The 20230-nt window shown below is 45.7% G+C and overlaps 1 protein-coding gene across 1 annotated transcript in view; it reads left to right on the forward strand.

The window, feature by feature from the left end:
• The window catches only part of LOC121005507 (deleted in malignant brain tumors 1 protein-like), a 67370-nt gene that overhangs the window by 9157 nt on the left and 37983 nt on the right, over positions 1 to 20230 (forward strand). Inside the window, exons 2-3 of the mRNA XM_040438274.1 lie at positions 8062 to 8079; positions 9993 to 10131. Of these exons, the coding sequence (XP_040294208.1) occupies positions 8067 to 8079; positions 9993 to 10131 (152 nt within the window). The 5' untranslated portion in view covers positions 8062 to 8066. The remainder of the gene's footprint in view (positions 1 to 8061; positions 8080 to 9992; positions 10132 to 20230) is intronic.

Consider the following 20230-nt stretch of genomic DNA (forward strand, 5'->3'; position numbering starts at 1 on the left):
ACGTCACCCACCACTGGAACAGGCCACTGTCACATATTTAGGCCCAGGCACCCAGGCAGAGGAGAGAGGTCCCGTAACAGAGAATCTGGCCTTATGTCAGCGCAGAATCAGTCTTCATGTCATAGCAGAGAATCAGGCTTCACGTCACCCACCACTGGAACAGGCCACTGTCACACATTTAGGCCCAGGCACCCAGGCAGAGGAGAGAGGTCCCGTAACAGAGAATCTGGCCTTATGTCAGCGCAGAATCAGTCTTCATGTCATAGCAGAGAATCAGGCTTCACGTCACCCACCACTGGAACAGGCCACTGTCACACATTTAGGCCCAGGCACCCAGGCAGAGGAGAGAGGTCCCATAACAGAGAATCTGGCCTTATGTCAGCGCAGAATCTGTCTTCATGTCATAGCAGAGAATCAGGCTTCACGTCACCCACCACTGGAACAGGCCACTGTCACACATTTAGGCCCAGGCACCCAGGCAGAGGAGAGAGGTCCCGTAACAGAGAATCTGGCCTTATGTCAGCGCAGAATCAGTCTTCATGTCATAGCAGAGAATCTGGCTTCATGTCAGCAGAGAATCAGTCTCTTCATGCCATAGCAAAGAATCTGGCTTCATGTCACCCACCACTGGAACAGGCCACTGTCACATATTTAGGCCCAGGCACCCAGACAGAGGAGAGAGGTCCCGTAGCAGAGAATCTGGCCTTATGTCAGCACAGAATCTGTCTTCATGTCATAGCAGAGAATCAGGCTTCACGTCACCCACCACTGGAACAGGCCACTGTCACACATTTAGGCCCAGGCACCCAGGCAGAGGAAAGAGGTCCCGTAACAGAGAATCTGGCCTTATGTCAGCGCAGAATCAGTCTTCATGTCATAGCAGAGAATCAGGCTTCACGTCAACCACCACTGGAACAGGCCACTGTCACATATTTAGGCCCAGGCACCCAGGCAGAGGAGAGAGGTCCCGTAACAGAGAATCTGGCCTTATGTCAGCGCAGAATCAGTCTTCATGTCATAGCAGAGAATCAGGCTTCACGTCACCCACCACTGGAACAGGCCACTGTCACATATTTAGGCCCAGGCACCCAGGCAGAGGAGAGAGGTCCCGTAACAGAGAATCTGGCCTTATGTCAGCACAGAATCAGTCTTCATGTCATAGCAGAGAATCAGGCTTCACGTCACCCACCACTGGAACAGGCCACTGTCACATATTTAGGCCCAGGCACCCAGGCAGAGGAGAGAGGTCCCGTAACAGAGAATCTGGCCTTATGTCAGCACAGAATCTGTCTTCATGTCATAGCAGAGAATCAGGCTTCACGTCACCCACCACTGGAACAGGCCCCTGTCACATATTTAGGCCCAGGCACCCAGGCAGAGGAGAGAGGTCCCATAACAGAGAATCTGGCCTTATGTCAGCACAGAATCTGTCTTCATGTCATAGCAGAGAATCAGGCTTCACGTCACCCACCACTGGAACAGGCCACTGTCACACATTTAGGCCCAGGCACGCAGGCAGAGGAGAGAGGTCCCGTAACAGAGAATCTGGCCTTATGTCAGCACAGAATCTGTCTTCATGTCATAGCAGAGAATCAGGCTTCACGTCACCCACCACTGGAACAGGCCACTGTCACACATTTAGGCCCAGGCACCCAGGCAGAGGAGAGAGGTCCCGTAACAGAGAATCTGGCCTTATGTCAGCGCAGAATCAGTCTTCATGTCATAGCAGAGAATCAGGCTTCACGTCACCCACCACTGGAACAGGCCACTGTCACACATTTAGGCCCAGGCACCCAGGCAGAGGAGAGAGGTCCCATAACAGAGAATCTGGCCTTATGTCAGCGCAGAATCTGTCTTCATGTCATAGCAGAGAATCAGGCTTCACGTCACCCACCACTGGAACAGGCCACTGTCACACATTTAGGCCCAGGCACCCAGGCAGAGGAGAGAGGTCCCGTAACAGAGAATCTGGCCTTATGTCAGCGCAGAATCAGTCTTCATGTCATAGCAGAGAATCAGGCTTCACGTCACCCACCACTGGAACAGGCCACTGTCACACATTTTGGCCCAGGCACCCAGGCAGAGGAGAGAGGTCCCGTAACAGAGAATCTGGCCTTATGTCAGCGCAGAATCAGTCTTCATGTCATAGCAGAGAATCAGGCTTCACGTCACCCACCACTGGAACAGGCCACTGTCACACATTTAGGCCCAGGCACCCAGGCAGAGGAGAGAGGTCCCGTAACAGAGAATCTGGCCTTATGTCAGCGCAGAATCTGTCTTCATGTCATAGCAGAGAATCAGGCTTCACGTCACCCACCACTGGAACAGGCCACTGTCACACATTTAGGCCCAGGCACCCAGGCAGAGGAGAGAGGTCCCGTAACAGAGAATCTGGCCTTATGTCAGCGCAGAATCAGTCTTCATGTCATAGCAGAGAATCAGGCTTCACGTCACCCACCACTGGAACAGGCCACTGTCACATATTTAGGCCCAGGCACCCAGGCAGAGGAGAGAGGTCCCGTAACAGAGAATCTGGCCTTATGTCAGCACAGAATCTGTCTTCATGTCATAGCAGAGAATCAGGCTTCACGTCACCCACCACTTGAACAGGCCACTGTCACATATTTAGGCCCCGGCACCCAGACAGAGGAGAGAGGTCCCGTAACAGAGAATCTGGCCTTATGTCAGCACAGAATCTGTCTTCATGTCATAGCAGAGAATCAGGCTTCACGTCACCCACCACTGGAACAGGCCACTGTCACATATTTAGGCCCCGGCACCCAGACAGAGGAGAGAGGTCCCGTAACAGAGAATCTGGCCTTATGTCAGCACAGAATCTGTCTTCATGTCATAGCATAGAATCAGGCTTCACGTCACCCACCTCTGGAACAGGCCACTGTCACATATTTAGGCCCAGGCACCTAGGCAGAGGAGAGAGGTCGCGTAACAGAGAATCTAGCTTCATGTCAGCACAGAATAAGTCTTCATGTCATAGCAGAGAATCAGGCTTCACGTCACCCACCACTGGAACAGGCCACTGTCACACATTTAGGCCCCAGCACCCAGACAGAGGAGAGGTTCATTCAACTTTGGGTTGCCCCGCAATATAATGGTAAAATGAAATTAAAAATAGTATTGAATGAGGAAGTGCCCTGGAGTAGAATAATATATTGTTAAGGGGAGGTAGTTAATATCTAATCTGCACAAGGGATGGACAGGTCCTGTGGGATCCATGCCTGGTTCATTTTTTTATGAACGTCAGCTTGTCCACATTGGCTGTAGACAGGCGGCTCTATTTGTCTGTAATGACGCCCCCTGCCGTGCTGAATACACGTTCAGACAAAACGCTGGCCGCCGGGCAGGCCAGCACCTCCAAGGCATAAAAGGCTAGCTCTGGCCACGTGGACAATTTGGAGACCCAGAAGTTGAATGGGGCCGAACCATCAGTCAGTACGTGGAGGGGTGTGCACGGGTACTGTTCCACCATGTTAGTGAAATGTTGCCTCCTGCTAACATGTTCCGTATCAGGTGGTGGTGCAGTTAGCTGTGGCGTGTTGACAAAACTTTTCCACATCTCTGCCATGCTAACCCTGCCCTCAGAGGAGCTGGGCGTGACACAGCTGCGTTGGCGACCTCTTGCTCCTCCTCTGCCTTCGCCTTGGGCTTCCACTGGTTCCCCTGTGACATTTGGGAATGCTCTCAGTAGCGCGTCTACCAACGTGTGCTTGTACTCGCGCATCTTCCTATCACGCTCCAATGTAGGAAGTAAGGTGGGCACATTGTCTTTGTACCGGGGATCCAGCAAGGTGGCAACCCAGTAGTCCGCACACGTTAAAATGTGGGCAACTCTGCTGTCGTTGCGCAGGCACTGCAGCATGTAGTCGCTCATGTGTGCCAGGCTGCCCAGAGGTAAGGACAAGCTGTCCTCTGTGGGAGGCGTATCGTCATCGTCCTGTGTTTCCCCCCAGCCACGCACCAGTGATGGGCCCGAGCTGCTTTGGGTGCCACCCCGCTGTGAACATGCTTCATCCTCATCCTCCTCCACCTCCTCCTCATCCTCGTCCTCCTCGTCCTCCAGTAGTGGGCCCTGTCTGGCCACATTTGTACCTGGCCTCTGCTGTTGCCAAAAACCTCCCTCTGAGTCACTTCGAAGAGACTGGCCTGAAAGTGGAAAAAATGACCCCTCTTCCTCCTGGGCCACCTCCTCTTCCATCATCGCCCTAAGTGTTTTCTCAAGGAGACATAGAAGTGGTATTGTAACGCTGATAACGGCGTCATCGCCACTGGCCATGTTGGTGGAGTACTCGAAACAACGCAACAGGGCACACAGGTCTCGCATGGAGGCCCAGTCATTGGTGGTGAAGTGTGTTTGATCCGCAGTGCGACTGACCCGTGCGTGCTGCAGCTGAAACTCCACTATGGCCTGCTGCTGCTCGCACAGTCTGTCCAGCATATGCAATGTGGAGTTCCACCTGGTGGGTACGTCGCATATGAGGCGGTGAGCGGGAAGGCCGAAGTTACGCTGTAGCGCAGACAGGCGAGCAGCGGCAGGGTGTGAACGCCGGAAGCGCGAACAGACGGCCCGCACTTTATGCAGCAGCTCTGACATGTTGGGGTAGTTGCGAATGAACTTCTGCACCACCAAATTCAGCACATGCGCCAGGCAAGGGATGTGCGTCAAACCGGCTAGTCCCAGAGCTGCAACGAGATTTCGCCCATTATCGCACACCACCAGGCCGGGCTTGAGGCTCACCGGCAGCAACCACTCGTCGGTCTGTTGTTCTATACCCCCCCACAACTCCTGTGCGGTGTGGGGCCTGTCCCCCAAACATATGAGTTTCAGAACGGCCTGCTGACGTTTACCCCGGGCTGTGCTGAAGTTGGTGGTGAAGGTGTGTGGCTGACTGGATGAGCAGGTGGAAGAAGAGGAGGAGGAAGCTGAGTAGGAGGAGGAGAAGACAGGAGGCAAAGAATAATGCCCTGCGATCCTTGGCGGCGGAAGGACGTGCGCCAAACAGCTCTCCGCCTGGGGCCCAGCCGCCACTACATTTACCCAGTGTGCAGTTAGGGAGATATAGCGTCCCTGGCCGTGCTTACTGGTCCACGTATCTGTGGTTAGGTGGACCTTGCCACAGATGGCGTTGCGCAGTGCACACTTGATTTTATCGGACACTTGTTTGTGCAGGGAAGGCAGGGCTCTCTTGGAGAAGTAGTGGCGGCTAGGAACAACATACTGTGGGACAGCAAGCGACATGAGCTGTTTGAAGCTGTGTGTGTCCACCAGCCTAAATGACAGCATTTCATAGGCCAGTAGTTTAGAAACTTGAGGCTCAGACAGTTTCCCTGATATGCATGGGGGTGATGTGACAGACCGATGGGCTTGGTTTTCATGCGCCATCTGTGCGCTTTCTGCAGAAGACTGGGTGGGAGATAATGTGAACGTGCTGGATCCACTGTCGGCCACCCAATTGACTAATGCCTGTACCTGCTCAGGCCTTACTATCCTTAGAACGGCATTGGGCCCCACCAAATATCGCTGTAAATTCTGCTGGCTACTGGGACCTGAGGTAGTTGGTTCACTAGGACGTGTGGCTGTGGCAGAACGGCCACGTCCTCTCCCAGCACCAGAGGGTCCACTAACACCACCACGACCATGTTCACGTCCGCGTCCCTTATTAGATGTTTTCCTCATTGTTCCCGTTCACCACAATTTTGAGAATGGCAAATTTGGGAATAGTTTTTCAACCCAGAACAAAAAGTGTGCTTTTACGGTCACTACAAATAACTTGACCAGCTAAAACAGTACAGATTTGGTTGAATAGAAATGTGAGGCCTGTTTTTTATTGCTCTGTGTGACAGGTATAGGTTAATCACAGAATTAGACTTCTATCTGCACGGTAGCGTGTGTCTTAGGTTTTTCTGAATGACACTATCAGCACCTTCAATGTAAGATATCCTTTTTGGGATAGATTTCAAGTAGGCCTCATATAGCAGAAACTAGTTATTTTGAGAATGGCAAATTTGGGAATAGTTTTTCAACCCAGAACAAAAAATGTGCTTTTACGGTCACTACAAATAACTTGACCAGCTAAAACAGTACAGATTTGGTTGAATAGAAATGTGAGGCCTGTTTTTTTTTTGCGCTGTGTGACAGGTATAGGTTTAATCACAGAATTAGACTTCTATCTGCACGGTAGCGTGTGTCTTAGGTTTTTCTGAATGACACTATCAGCACCTTCAATGTAAGATATCCTTTTTGGGATAGATTTCAAGTAGGCCTCATATAGCAGAAACTAGTTATTTTGAGAATGGCAAATTTGGGAATAGTTTTTCAACCCAGAACAAAAAGTGTGCTTTTACGGTCACTACAAATACCTTGACCAGCTAAAACAGTACAAATTTGGTTGAATAGAAATGTCAGGTCTATTTTTTAGGCGCTGGGTGACAGGCTCAACTTGCCCCTGATGTAGTATATGGTCAAAAAATAACCACACTATTGATGGTTAAATGCACTTGGGTGACACAGGCTCAGCCTGCACCAGATGTAGTATATGGCCAAAAAATAACCAGACTGTTGATGGTTAAATGCACTTCGGTGACAGAGGCTCAGCCTGCAGCTGATGTAGTATATAGCACAAAATAACCACACTATTGATGGTTAAATACACTTGGTGATAGCTTGTGCTGGCGCACCACAAGTCACAAAATGGCCGCCGATCACCCCAGAAAAAAGTGACCTAAAAACGCTCTGGGCAGCCTCAAAAAAGTGAGCAAGTTGATATTAGCACTTCAATGATTCACAGCTGCAGATCGATCACAGGATGAAGTCTTTTGGAGGAGTTAATCTGCCTAATCTCGCCCTAACGTCGCAGCTGCAACCTCTCCCTATGCTTGAATCAGCAGAGTGACGTGCAGCGCTACGTGACCCAAGCTTATATAGAGGCTGGGTCACATGCTGCACTGGCCAATCACAGCCATGCCAATAGTAGGCAAGGCTGTGATGGCCTCTTGGGGCAAGTAGTATGACGCTTGTTGATTGGCTGCTTTGCAGCCTTTCAAAAAGCGCCAAGAAAGCGCCGAACACCGAACCCGAACCCGGACTTTTACGAAAATGTTCGGGTTCGGGTCCGTGTCACGGACACCCCAAAATTCGGTACGAACCCGAACTATACAGTTCGGGTTCGCTCATCCCTACTGTTCACAAGTGCCCACCATCCAACTTGAAGGAGCTGGAGCAGTTTTGCAAGGAGGAATAGGCAAAAATCCCAGTGGTAAGATGTGGCAAGCTCATAGAGACTTATCCAAAGCGACTTTTGACAATTGACTTTAGGGGGGTGAATAGTTATGCACATTGACTTTTTCTGTTATTTTGTCCAATTTGTTGTTTACTTCATAATTTAAAATAAACATCTTCAAAGTTGTAGGCATGTTCTGTAAATTAAATTATGCAAATCCTCAAACAATCCATGTTAATTCCAGGTTGTGAGGCACCAAAATATGAAAAAAGTCAAGGGGTGAATACTTTTGCAAGGCACTGTATATATAAATAATCTAATTACATTATTATTTTAATATATTATTCTTTACAAATTCTAGCTTCATAATAATGTGAATACAAAGGGGAATTTATCAAGCCCCGTACTCCAGAACTGTGGCACTAAAAATTTCAAAACAAGGCTTTTGTGACTTTTTGGGCGTATTTTCAGAAAAATTTGTGGCTTTGGCTCCTTTGAAAAGTGGGTGAAACAGTGGGCGAGGTTAGGCTGTGCTAGTTTCACTCTAGATTTATCACTGCAATATTCGCAAACTCACTCCAAAGAGGGGGTGGCATAAAAAAAAACCATGTTTTTAAAGTAGCATTTATAGATAAATAACAGATATATAAATTTGCACTAAAATTACAAACAACATGCAACATTTCATAAATTTGGTGCAAATTACACCAACATTGACTGGTTTAAATTTTTTTCCTCATGATAAAATTCAGTCCATCAAGCTAATATTTACAAAGCAAATGATGACATCATGTCTAACTTTTCTATTCTATTTCTGACATCACAGGTGAAATGAACACTAACAGTAAGTATATATATTTTTATCAACTATATTTACGTATAGGCACAGTGGGCTTGCAGTTATAGGTGAGCCTGGGGGAAGGATGTCTGTTGAAATTTACACATGCATGCACTGAAGAGTATATATACTGTTCATATGTAAATGTATATGTGAATTAGGCACTCATAAAGCTCATTCACATGACCGGGCTGTGTTTTGCGGGTCGCCCATTATAGAAATGCCTATTCTTGACTGCAAAACGGACAAGAATAGGACATGTTCTATTTTTTTTGTGAGGCCACGGAATGGAGCAATGGTTGCGGACAGCACATGAAATGTTGTCCACATCTTTTGTGGCCCCATTGAAGTGAATTTTCACAGGGTTAGGGCTCATTCACACGACTGGTGCTTGGGTCCGCATCCGAGCAGCATTTTTTTGTGGCTCGGATGCGGACCCAAGCAACGGTCGTATGAATGAGCCCTAACCCTGTGAAAATGAGGAGGCGATCCAGGAGGGACAAGGGGGTAGCTGCAGAGGGGGTTAGTTGTTGAAAGAAGTGCAGCGCAATGCTCTGCTTTATTTTGGAGAAAGGACAAAAAGCTACTTAATGAAGTCTAAGTTGCCAGACAATCTGTGCCTACAAGCTCCTGTGATATAAATTTTATATAAATAGCATAAAATATTGCATTTGTGACATTTTACATTTTTAGAAACACTCTTCCACAATTTAAAAAAAAAAGTATGATAGTTTATTATCCTACAACAGGGTTGCACGTGCTTTTTTTTAAAAAATTGGCATACATTAGAACATGGCCTCATGGAGGGTTCTTGGACTGGAAATATTGCAGCAAACTCCCATCTCTAAAAAGGATAAGTCCTACCTGTTCTATTCAGCCTCTAGATTTAACCAAGGATGTTCCCATTCAGTTTGATATTATTACTAAATACAGGATTTAAAGGGGTTATCTCATCTCTGACAATGGGGGCATATATAGGTGCGAGTCCCAGGAGTGGGACCCACACCTATATCGAGAACGGAGCCCCGAAGGCACTGCGCATGGGCAGCTGCCCTCCATTCATTTTCTACAGGGCCGCAGAAAATAGCTGAGCACTGGCTTGGCTATTTCCGTTGGGCCCATAGAAGTGAATGGGAGCGGTGGCCTGTCATGCGTGGTGCACTCCCATTCACTTCTATGGGGAGAGCGCTTGGTGGTGGCCGGACCAGAATCCTCCAGGCACCACTTTGCAGGGCTCCGTTCCCGATATAGGTGCGGATCCCATCGTTGGGACCCACACTTATCAGACAATGGGGGCATATCCAAGCACTATGCCCCCATTGTCTGAGATGAGAAAACCTCTTTAATTCTCTTCGGGTGAACTCTTAAATGGAACCTGTTAGCTCGTTATAGGTGACAACACCCAAACAATGGAAATTACTGGAACCCCATAAAACATTATATTATGGTATGTTTCTCAGTAAATATGGGCAGCATTGTGGCTGAGTGGTTAGCACTGGTGGTTAGCAATGGGGTCCTATGTTAGAATCTGACCACAGACAACATGTGCACAGAGTTTGTATGTTCTCCCACGTGTTTGTGTGGATTTCCTCCCACACTCCAAATACATGCTAATAAGGAATTTAGATTGTGAGCCTAGCATGATGCTAATGTGTGTAAAATCTGTGTGTAAAATAAATAAATGGCTGTTATGTAACAACTATTCTTGAAATCAGAATGATGTGTGTCTTTGAATTGGCTGATGTAATCTAGTACAATGATCAGAATCTTTGGAGTGAACTGAGTTCCTGAGCAACCTTAATTCTCATCTCTAACACTTGAAAAGGCTGACAGGTTCCCTTTAATACATTAACCTGAATATTATAAAATCATTACAAAATCAAATTTTATTTGAAATCTGTTATATTTAGTCTCTGCAGTTCGATGTGGGGGCATTTTGAGAAATTCAAATGGGAACGTATCTTTGGATTCCGATATTTCCTCAGAGTCTGACTCCTGTGTTTGGTACATCAGTGTCACAAATAATAATAGAATTCATCTCAACTTCAGAACATTTACGTGAGTATAAGACAAAGATATCTCACATTTATATCATAAGCAATTATTTCTAAAAAATACCTTTATGCCGTGACATTTAGGCATACAATGAAATTCAGAGCAAGTTTGGCGGCTAGTACCTTGACTGGATAAATAATTCATGGTAGCAACTTTGAATGGAAAGTTGACTACCAATATGTGGCTAATTTCAGTTGAAATGAATGCTGTGACCAGGGGCGGATTAAGTGCATGATAGGCCCGGGGCTGTCTATAATAGACATAATTGGGGTAATTTATCAAACTGGTGTAAAGTAGAACTGGATTTCCAAAAGAGCTGTCAAATATGAAAGGTGGAATCTGATTGGCTGCTATGGGCAACTAAGCCAGTTCTGCGTTACACCAGTTTGATAAATTACCCCAAATGTCCCTATAGTGTCCACAGCAGCTATAATGTCCCCTAGAGACCCACAGTAATAATAACACCCTCTATTGTGCTCCAGGCAATAATCCCTGTATAGTGTCCCCAAAAATAATAGAATTGCCCCTACAGTGCCTCCCCAATAGCAACACCCCCATATAGTAATTTCCACCACACTGCCCCCACATAGTAATCCCCCATAGTAATTTGCCCCCACACAGTAATTTCCCCCAAACTGCCCCCATATAGTAGTCTGCCCCCCACACAGTAATTTGCTCTACACTGCCCCCACATAGTAATTTCCACCACACTGCCCCCACATAGTAATTTGCCCACACTGCCCCCACATAGTAATTTGCCCACACTGCCCCCACACAATAGTTTTCCCCACATAGTAATTTGCCCCCACATAGAAATTACCCCACACTGTCCCCACATGGCAATTTCCCCCACACTGCCCCCACATAGTAATTTGCCCCCACACTGCCCCATATAGTAATTTGCCCCCACACTGCCCCATATAGTAATTTGCCCCCACACTGCCCCATATAGTAATTTGTCCCCACACTGCCCCATATAGTAATTTGCCCCCACACTGCCCCATATAGAAATTTGCCCCCACACCGCCCCCACATAGCAATTTGCCCCCACACCGCCCCACATAGCAATTTGCCCCCACACAGCCCCCACATAGCAATTTGCCCCCACACAGCCCCCACATAGCAATTTGCCCCCACACAGCCCCCACATAGCAATTTGCCCCCACACTACCCTCACATAGCAATTTGCCCCCACACCGCCCCCACATAGCAATTTGCCCCCACACTGCCCCCACATATCAATTTGCCCCCACACAGCACCCACATAGCAATTTTCCCCCACACCGCCCCCACATAGCAATTTTCCCCCACACAGCCCCCACATATCAATTTGCCCCCACACAGCCCCAGATAGCAATTTGCCCCCACACAGCAATTTGCCCCATATAGCAATTTGCCCCCACACAGCCCCCACACAGCAATTTGCACCCACATAGAAATTTGCCCCCACACAGCCCCCACATAGCAATTTGCCCCCACACTGCCATTTGCCCCCACACTGCCCCCACATAGCAATTTTCCCCCACACTGCCCCCACATAGCAATTTGCCCCCACATAGCAATTTGCCCCCACACTGCCCTCACATAGCAATTTGCCCCCACACAGCCCCCACATAGCAATTTGCCCCCACACTGCCCTCACATAGCAATTTGCCCCCACACAGCCCCCACATAGCAATTTGCCCCCACACTGCCCCCACATAGCAATTTGCCCCCACACAGCAATTTGCCCCCACACTGCCCTCACATAGCAATTTGCCCCCACACTGCCCCACATAGCAATTTGCCCCCACACTGCCCCCACATAGCAATTTGCCCCCACATAGCAATTTGCCCCCACACTGCCCTCACATAGCAATTTGCCCCCACACAGCCCCCACATAGCAATTTGCCCCCACACTGCCCTCACATAGCAATTTGCCCCCACACAGCCCCCACATAGCAATTTGCCCCACACTGCCCCCACATAGCAATTTGCCCCCACACAGCCCCCACATAGCAATTTGCCCCCACACTGCCCTCACATAGCAATTTTCCCCCACACTGTCCCCACATAGCAATTTGCCCCCACACAGCCCCCACATAGCAATTTGCACCCACACTGCCCTCACATAGAAATTTGCCCCCACACAGCAATTTGCCCCCACACAGCAATTTGCCCCCACACTGCCCCCACATAGTAATTAGCCCCCACATAGTATTCCCTCCCATAATAATTTGACCCCATACAGCCCCCACATTCCCCCCCCCCCCAATGTACTCGATTTAACTTCCCTAATATGTCCTCCTGTGTGCCCCCCCCCCCAAAGTAGGCACATAAAATAAAATAAAAATAAAAATGAACAAAAAAATTAAAAGATAAATACTCACCTACTGTATGTCCAGGGCTTGCTCGCAGAGTCAGGCACGTCACAGTGCTGCGTCCCGGCACAGGCGCGCAATGACGTCATCACGCATGCCTGCGCCGTGATTTCTCTACCGCATAGGCCTCAGGCCTTCAAGGCCTGAAGCCTATGGCGGTGATCGAGGACGGGACAGGGAGCTATGCGCTCCAGTGCCCCGCAGCAGTATGTGGGCGTTCGGGTCAGCGTTGGGCCCCCCAGCGGTGCTGGGCCCGGGGCTGCCGACCCGAACGTCCCTATTGTAATCCGCCACTGGCTGTGACCTAGGTCTGAGAGAATGACTGGTAGACCCAACCAGTTAAACATTTAGAATATTTATATTTTTGGAACAACTATTGTTATTTTTTCATATTTTTTACACTTTATTATTAACACCTGACTTTAATCAATCATTACATGTACCCAAAATGGTGCATTCAAAACTAGAGATTGTCCTGCAAAAAATAAGACCTCATACAAGTACATTGATGAAAAACAAAAAAGTTATAGCTCTTGGAATGCAATTTAAAAACAAAAATGTGTGTGGTCACTAAGAGGTTAATCATGAATTGCTCATTCAAAGGCCATGTCCACCTTTGAGGGCATTTTTTATTATAGCATTGTACTCATTTTGGGCTAAATATTCATTTTTTCAGTTCTTTACTTAACCCCTTAAGGACTCAGCCCTATTTCACCTTAAGGACTTGGCCATTTTTTGCAAATCTGACCAGTGTCACTTTAAGTGCTCATAACTTTAAAACACTTTGACTTATCCAGGCCATTCTGAGATTGTTTTTTCGTAACATATTGTACTTCATGACACTGGTAAAATGAAGTCAAAAAAATTAATTTTTTTCCATAAAAAAATACCTAACTTACCAAAAATTGGGAAAAATTAGCAAATTTCAAAGTTTCAGTTTCTCTACTTCTGTAATACATAGTAATACCCCCAAAAATTGTGATGACTTTACATTCGCCACATGTCTACTTCATGTTTGAATTATTTTGGGAATGATATTTTATTTTTTGGGGATGTTACAAGGCTTAGAAGTTTAGAAGCAAATCTTGAAATTTTTCAGAAATTTACAAAAACCCAATTTTTAGGGACCACTACAGGTCTGAAGTCACTTTGCGAGGCTTACATAATAGAAACCGCCCAAAAATGACCCCATTCTATAAACTACACCCCTCAAGGTATTCAAAACTGATTTTACAAACTTTGTTAACCCTTTAGGTGTTGCACAAGAGTTATTGGCAAATGGGGATGAAATTTGAGAATTTCATTTTTTTGCCTAATTTTCCATTTTAACCCATTTTTTACACTAACAAAGCAAGGGTTAACAGCCAAACAAGACTGTATCTTTATTGCCCTGACTCTGCCATTTACAGAAACACCCCATATATGGCCATAAACTACTGTACGGCCACACAGCGGGGCGTAGAGTGAAAGGTGCGCCGTATGGTTTTTGGAAGCCAGATTTTGCTGGACAGTTTTTTTTACACCATGTCCCATTTGAAGCCCCCCTGATGCACCCCTAGAGTAGAAACTCCATAAAAGTGACCCCATCCAAGAAACTACACCCCTCAAGGTATTCAAAACTGATTTTACAAACTTTGTTAACCCTTTAGGTGTTGCACAAGAGTTATTGGCAAATGGGGATGAAATTTGAGAATTTCATTTTTTTGCCTAATTTTCCATTTTAACCCATTTTTTACACTAACAAAGCAAGGGTTAACAGCCAAACAAGACTGTATCTTTATTGCCCTGACTCTGCCGTTTACAAAAAACACCCCATATGTGGCCGTAAACTATTGTACGGCCACACAGCGGGGCGTAGAGTGAAAGGTGTGCCGTATGGTTTTTGGAAGCCAGATTTTGCTGGACTGGTTTTTTTACACCATGTCCCATTTGAAGCCCCCCTGATGCACCCCTAGAGTAGAAAATCCATAAAAGTGACCCCATCTAAGAAACTACACCCCTCAAGGTATTCAAAACTGATTTTACAAACTTTGTTAACCCTTTAGGTCTTGCACAAAATTTAATGGAAAATAGAGATACAATTTCAAAATTTCACTTTTTTGGCAGATTTTCCATTTTAATATTTTTTTTTCCAGTTACAAAGCAAGAGTTAACAGCCAAACAAAACTCATTATTTATGGCCCTAATTCTGCAGTTTACAGAAACACCCCATATGTGGTCGTAAACTGCTGTACGGGCACACGGCAGGGCGCAGAAGGAAAGGAATGCCATACGGTTTTTGGAAGGCAGATTTTGCTGGACTTTTTTTTTTTTTACACCATGTCCCATTTGAAGCCCCCCTGATGCACCCCTAGAGTAGAAACTCCAAAAAAGTGACCCCATTTTAGAAACTACGGGATAGGGTGGCAGTTTTGTTGGTACTATTTTAGGGTACATATGATTTTCGGTTGCTCTATATTACACTTTTAGTGCGGCAAGGTAACAAGAAATAGCTTTTTTGGCACGTATTTTTTTTTTTTTCTTTAAATCTTTTTATTGATTTTGTGACAAAGGTAATGGTATACAAACATTGGTGCAGTAAATCAAGTTTGTACAATGGTATACAAGCGAGACTGCACAAAATAGTATAAAGCGATTATGACAGGAGTACAATTCTAATACATTGCAAGTGAAAGCATGACAGAAGATGGTGAAATGATACACAAATGTGCAAGAACATTTATTTCAGATATAACCTAGCCCTTGCGACCTGTTATCTAGTACCTTCATGTCAGCAAGGGAGAAAACTGAGTTAACCGGTCATCTTGAGGCCAGTGCTTGCACGGGACGAGATCTTATGTAGGTCTCTAGTGTAGCTGTAGAGATTCCATGAGATCTGACGCTCACATTACTATTAAGGTACCATCTGTCAGGCCGAAGCGTGATACTATGGGTTAGCACCCTGCATCTGACATTAATGATTGTTAAGTAGGAGGGAACTGAAGAGTAACTTAACATATAAACATGAGGGGGGGAGAGGAAGGGGAGGGGGAAAGGGAGTGTAGGGATAATGGGTTCAAGGCAGGCTGACACGCGCTAACCACCAATGCATGAGCGGGAGTCTGATCTTCAAGACTACGACGCAAAGATTAGCCATCTGAGAGCGAGCCGGAGTGACCAGGCATCCTACCGTATTGCTGCGTATGAAGTTTGCGACAGGCATCTCTGGAAAGTTGAAATTCTAAAAACGGGGAAAAATTATACAGTGGCCACCTGTGGGCAAGAACTAGAGGGGGAAGAGTCCAACTCTATGATCTGGTGAGTGGTGATATACTCAGTATTTTATTTCCAAGGGGACCAAATTTCCAGGTACTTATGATGAGAGCGTGATTCCCAATGCGATAATTCCTCTAATCTGGCTAAAGCTTTTACCTTTCCTCTCCACTGTGTTATTGACGGTGGCGAAGTAGACTTCCAATTGTAAGCAATTAGCAGTCTGGCTGCTGCCAGAAGGATATTCAGTAGTGATTTTTTAAGGTTAGCTAAAGGATGTGAAAGTAAGGACAGAAGGGCTGTCTTGGGGCATGTAGGGAGTAGATCTTTTTTTAATCACAGAATGTCTCTAATTAAATTAAAAAATTTCTCCCAGTACGTCTGAATATGAGGGCATGACCACCAGATGTGTAGAAAGGAGCCTTTCCCTACTAAGCATCTCAAACATCTGTCAGAAGAGTTACTGTACATCAGACTCAATCTCACTGGGGTTAAATACCACCTGGTGAGTACTTTGTATGCATTCTCTTGTATTGAGACACATCTAGAAGACAATCTAGGTGCGCTCAATAAGGTACGTGTTTCTTCTTCTGTGAATTTTAAGTCTAGATCCCTTTCCTGTCCTTTAAGAAATTTAAGGAGGGGGGGAGTTCTAGTAGTAGCAGGTAGGGATGAGCGAACCCGAACTGTATAGTTCGGGTTCGTACCGAATTTTGGGGTGTCCGTGACACGGACCCGAACCCGAACATTTTCGTAAAAGTCCGGGTTCGGGTTCGGTGTTCGGCGCTTTCTTGGCGCTTTTTGAAAGGCTGCAAAGCAGCCAATCAACAAGCGTCATACTACTTGCCCCAAGAGGCCATCACAGCCTTGCCTACTATTGGCATGGCTGTGATTGGCCAGTGCAGCATGTGACCCAGCCTCTATATAAGCTTGGGTCACGTAGCGCTGCACGTCACTCTGCTGATTCAAGCATAGGGAGAGGTTGCTGCTGCGATGTTAGGGCGAGATTAGGCAGATTAACTCCTCCAAAAGACTTAATTCAGTGATCGATCTCCAGCTGTGGATCATTGAAGTGCTAATATTGAATTGATCTCATTTTTTAGGCTGCCCAGAGCGTTTTTATATCACTTTTTTCTGGGGTGATCGGCGGCCATTTTGTGGCTTGTGGTGCGCCAGCACAAGCTACCACCAAGTGCATTTAACCATCAATAGTGTGGTTATTTTTTGCTATATTCTACATCAGCTGCAGGCTGAGCCTGTGTCACCCAAGTGCATTTAACCATCAACAGTGTGGTTATTTTTTGGCCATATACTACATCTGGTGCAGGCTGAGCCTGTGTCACCCAAGTGCATTTAACCATCAACAGTGTGGTTATTTTTTGGCCATATACTACATCAGGTGCAGGCTGAGCCTGTGTCACCCAAGTGCATTTAACCATCAATAGTGTGGTTATTTTTTGCTATATCCTACATCAGCTGCAGGCTGAGCCTGTGTCACCCAAGTGCATTTAACCATCAACAGTGTGGTTATTTTTTGGCCATATACTACATCAGGTGCAGGCTGAGCCTGTGTCACCCAAGTGCATTTAACCATCAACAGTGTGGTTATTTTTTGGCCATATACTACATCAGGTGCAGGCTGAGCCTGTGTCACCCAAGTGCATTTAACCATCAACAGTGTGGTTATTTTTTGGCCATATACTACATCAGGTGCAGGCTGAGCCTGTGTCACCCAAGTGCATTTAACCATCAATAGTGTGGTTATTTTTTGGCCATATACTACATCAGGGGCAAGTTGAGCCTGTCACCCAGCGCCTAAAAAATAGACCTGACATTTATATTCCTCCAAATCAGTACTGTTTTAGCTGGTCAAATTATTTGTAGTGACCGTAAAAGCACAGTTTTTGTTCTGGGTTGAAAAACTATTCCCAAATTTGCCATTCTCAAAATTAGTAGTTTCTGCTATATCAGGCCTACTTTAAATCTATCCCAAAAAGGATATCTTAGATTCAAGGTGCTGATAGTGTCATTCTGAAAAACTTAACACACACGCTACCGTGCAGATGCAAGTCTAATTCTGTGATTAAAGGTATATCTGTCACACAGCGCGTAAAAAATAGGCCTAACATTTCTATTCCTCCAAATCAGTACAGTTTTAGCTGGTCAAGTTATATTTAGTGACCGTAAAAGCACAGTTTTTGTTCTGGGTTGAAAAACTATTCCCAAATTTGCATTCTCAAAATTAGTAGTTTCTGCTATATCAGGCCTACTTTAAATCTATCCCAAAAAGGATATCTTAGATTCAAGGTGCTGATAGTGTCATTCTGAAAAACTTAACACACACGCTACCGTGCAGATACAAGTCTAATTCTGTGATTAAAGGTATATCTGTCACACAGCGCGTAAAAAATAGGCCTAACATTTCTATTCCTCCAAATCAGTACAGTTTTAGCTGGTCAAGTTATATTTAGTGACCGTAAAAGCACAGTTTTTGTTCTGGGTTGAAAAACTATTCCCAAATTTGCCATTCTCAAAATTAGTAGTTTCTGCTATATCAGGCCTACTTTAAATCTATCCCAAAAAGGATATCTTAGATTCAACTTAACACACACGCTACCGTGCAGATACAAGTCTAATTCTGTGATTAAAGGTATATCTGTCACATAGCGCGAAAAAAATAGGCCTAACATTTCTATTCCTCCAAATCAGTACAGTTTAAGCTGGTCAAGTTATATTTAGTGACCGTAAAAGCACAGTTTTTGTTCTGGGTTGAAAAACTATTCCCAAATTTGCCATTCTCAAAATTAGTAGTTTCTGCTATATCAGGTCTACTTTAAATCTATCCCTAAAAGGATATCTTAGATTCAAGGTGCTGATAGTGTCATTCTGAAAAAACTTAACACACACGCTACCGTGCAGATACAAGTCTAATTCTGTGATTAAAGGTATATCTGTCACACAGCGCGTAAAAAATAGGCCTCACATTTATATTCAACCAAATCTGTACTGTTTTAGCTGGTCAAATTATTTGTAGTGACCGTAAAAGCACAGTTTTTGTTCTGGGTTGAAAAACTATTCACAAATTTGCCATTCTCAAAATTAGTAGTTTCTGCTATATCAGGCCTACTTTAAATCTATCCCAAAAAGGATATCTTAGATTCAAGGTGCTGATAGTGTCATTCTGAAAAACTTAACACACACGCTACCGTGCAGATACAAGTCTAATTCTGTGATTAAAGGTATATCTGTCACACAGAGCGTAAAAAATAGGCCTCACATTTATATTCAACCAAATCTGTACTGTTTTAGCTGGTCAAATTATTTGTAGTGACCGTAAAAGCACAGTTTTTGTTCTGGGTTGAAAAACTATTCACAAATTTGCCATTCTCAAAATTAGTAGTTTCTGCTATATCAGGCCTACTTTAAATCTATCCCAAAAAGGATATCTTAGATTCAAGGTGCTGATAGTGTCATTCTGAAAAACTTAACACACACGCTACCGTGCAGATACAAGTCTAATTCTGTGATTAAAGGTATATCTGTCACACAGCGGGTAAAAAATAGGCCTCACATTTATTTTCAACCAAATCTGTCGTTACTGCTGTGCCTGTATTAGTGTAATACGGTACCTAAATAGATAGCCAGACAGTGTTACGTGTCTGTAAAAAAAGGCCTGAATTTTAATTCAATACATTGGCCCGAATAATATTTTTCTTATTGTGGTGAACGGTAACAATGAGGAAAACAACTAGTAAGGGACGCGGACGTGGACATGGTCGTGGTGGTGTTAGTGGACCCTCTGGTGCTGGGAGAGGACGTGGCCGTTCTGCCACAGCCACACGTCCTAGTGTACCAACTACCTCAGGTCCCAGTAGCCGCCAGAATTTACAGGGATATTTGGTGGGGCCCAATGCCGTTCTAAGGATGGTAAGGCCTGAGCAGGTACAGGCATTAGTCAATTGGGTGGCCGACAGTACATCCAGCACGTTCACATTATCTCCCACCCAGTCTTCTGCAGAAAGCGCACAGATGGCGCATGAAAACCAAGCCCATCAGTCTGTCACATCACCCCCATGCATATCAGGGAAACTGTCTGAGCCTCAAGTTATGCAGCAGTCTCTTATGCTGTTTGAAGACTCTGCTGCCAGGGTTTCCCAAGGGCATCCACCTAGCCCTTCCCCAGGGGTGGAAAAGATAGAATGCACTAACGCACAACCACTTATCTTTCCTGATGATGATGACATGGGAATACCACCTCAGCACGTCTCTGATGATGACGAAACACAGGTGCCAACTGCTGCGTCTTTCTGCAGTGTGCAGACTGAACAGGAGGTCAGGGATCAAGACTGGGTGGAAGACGATGCAGGGGACGATGAGGTCCTAGACCCCACATGGAATGAAGGTCGTGTCACTGACTTTCACAGTTCGGAGGAAGAGGCAGTGGTGAGACCGAGCCAACAGCGTAGCAAAAGACAAAGAGGGAGCAGTG

The sequence above is a fragment of the Bufo bufo genome, chromosome 6 (genome assembly GCF_905171765.1).
Source record: "Bufo bufo chromosome 6, aBufBuf1.1, whole genome shotgun sequence".
Lineage (NCBI taxonomy): Eukaryota > Metazoa > Chordata > Amphibia > Anura > Bufonidae > Bufo > Bufo bufo.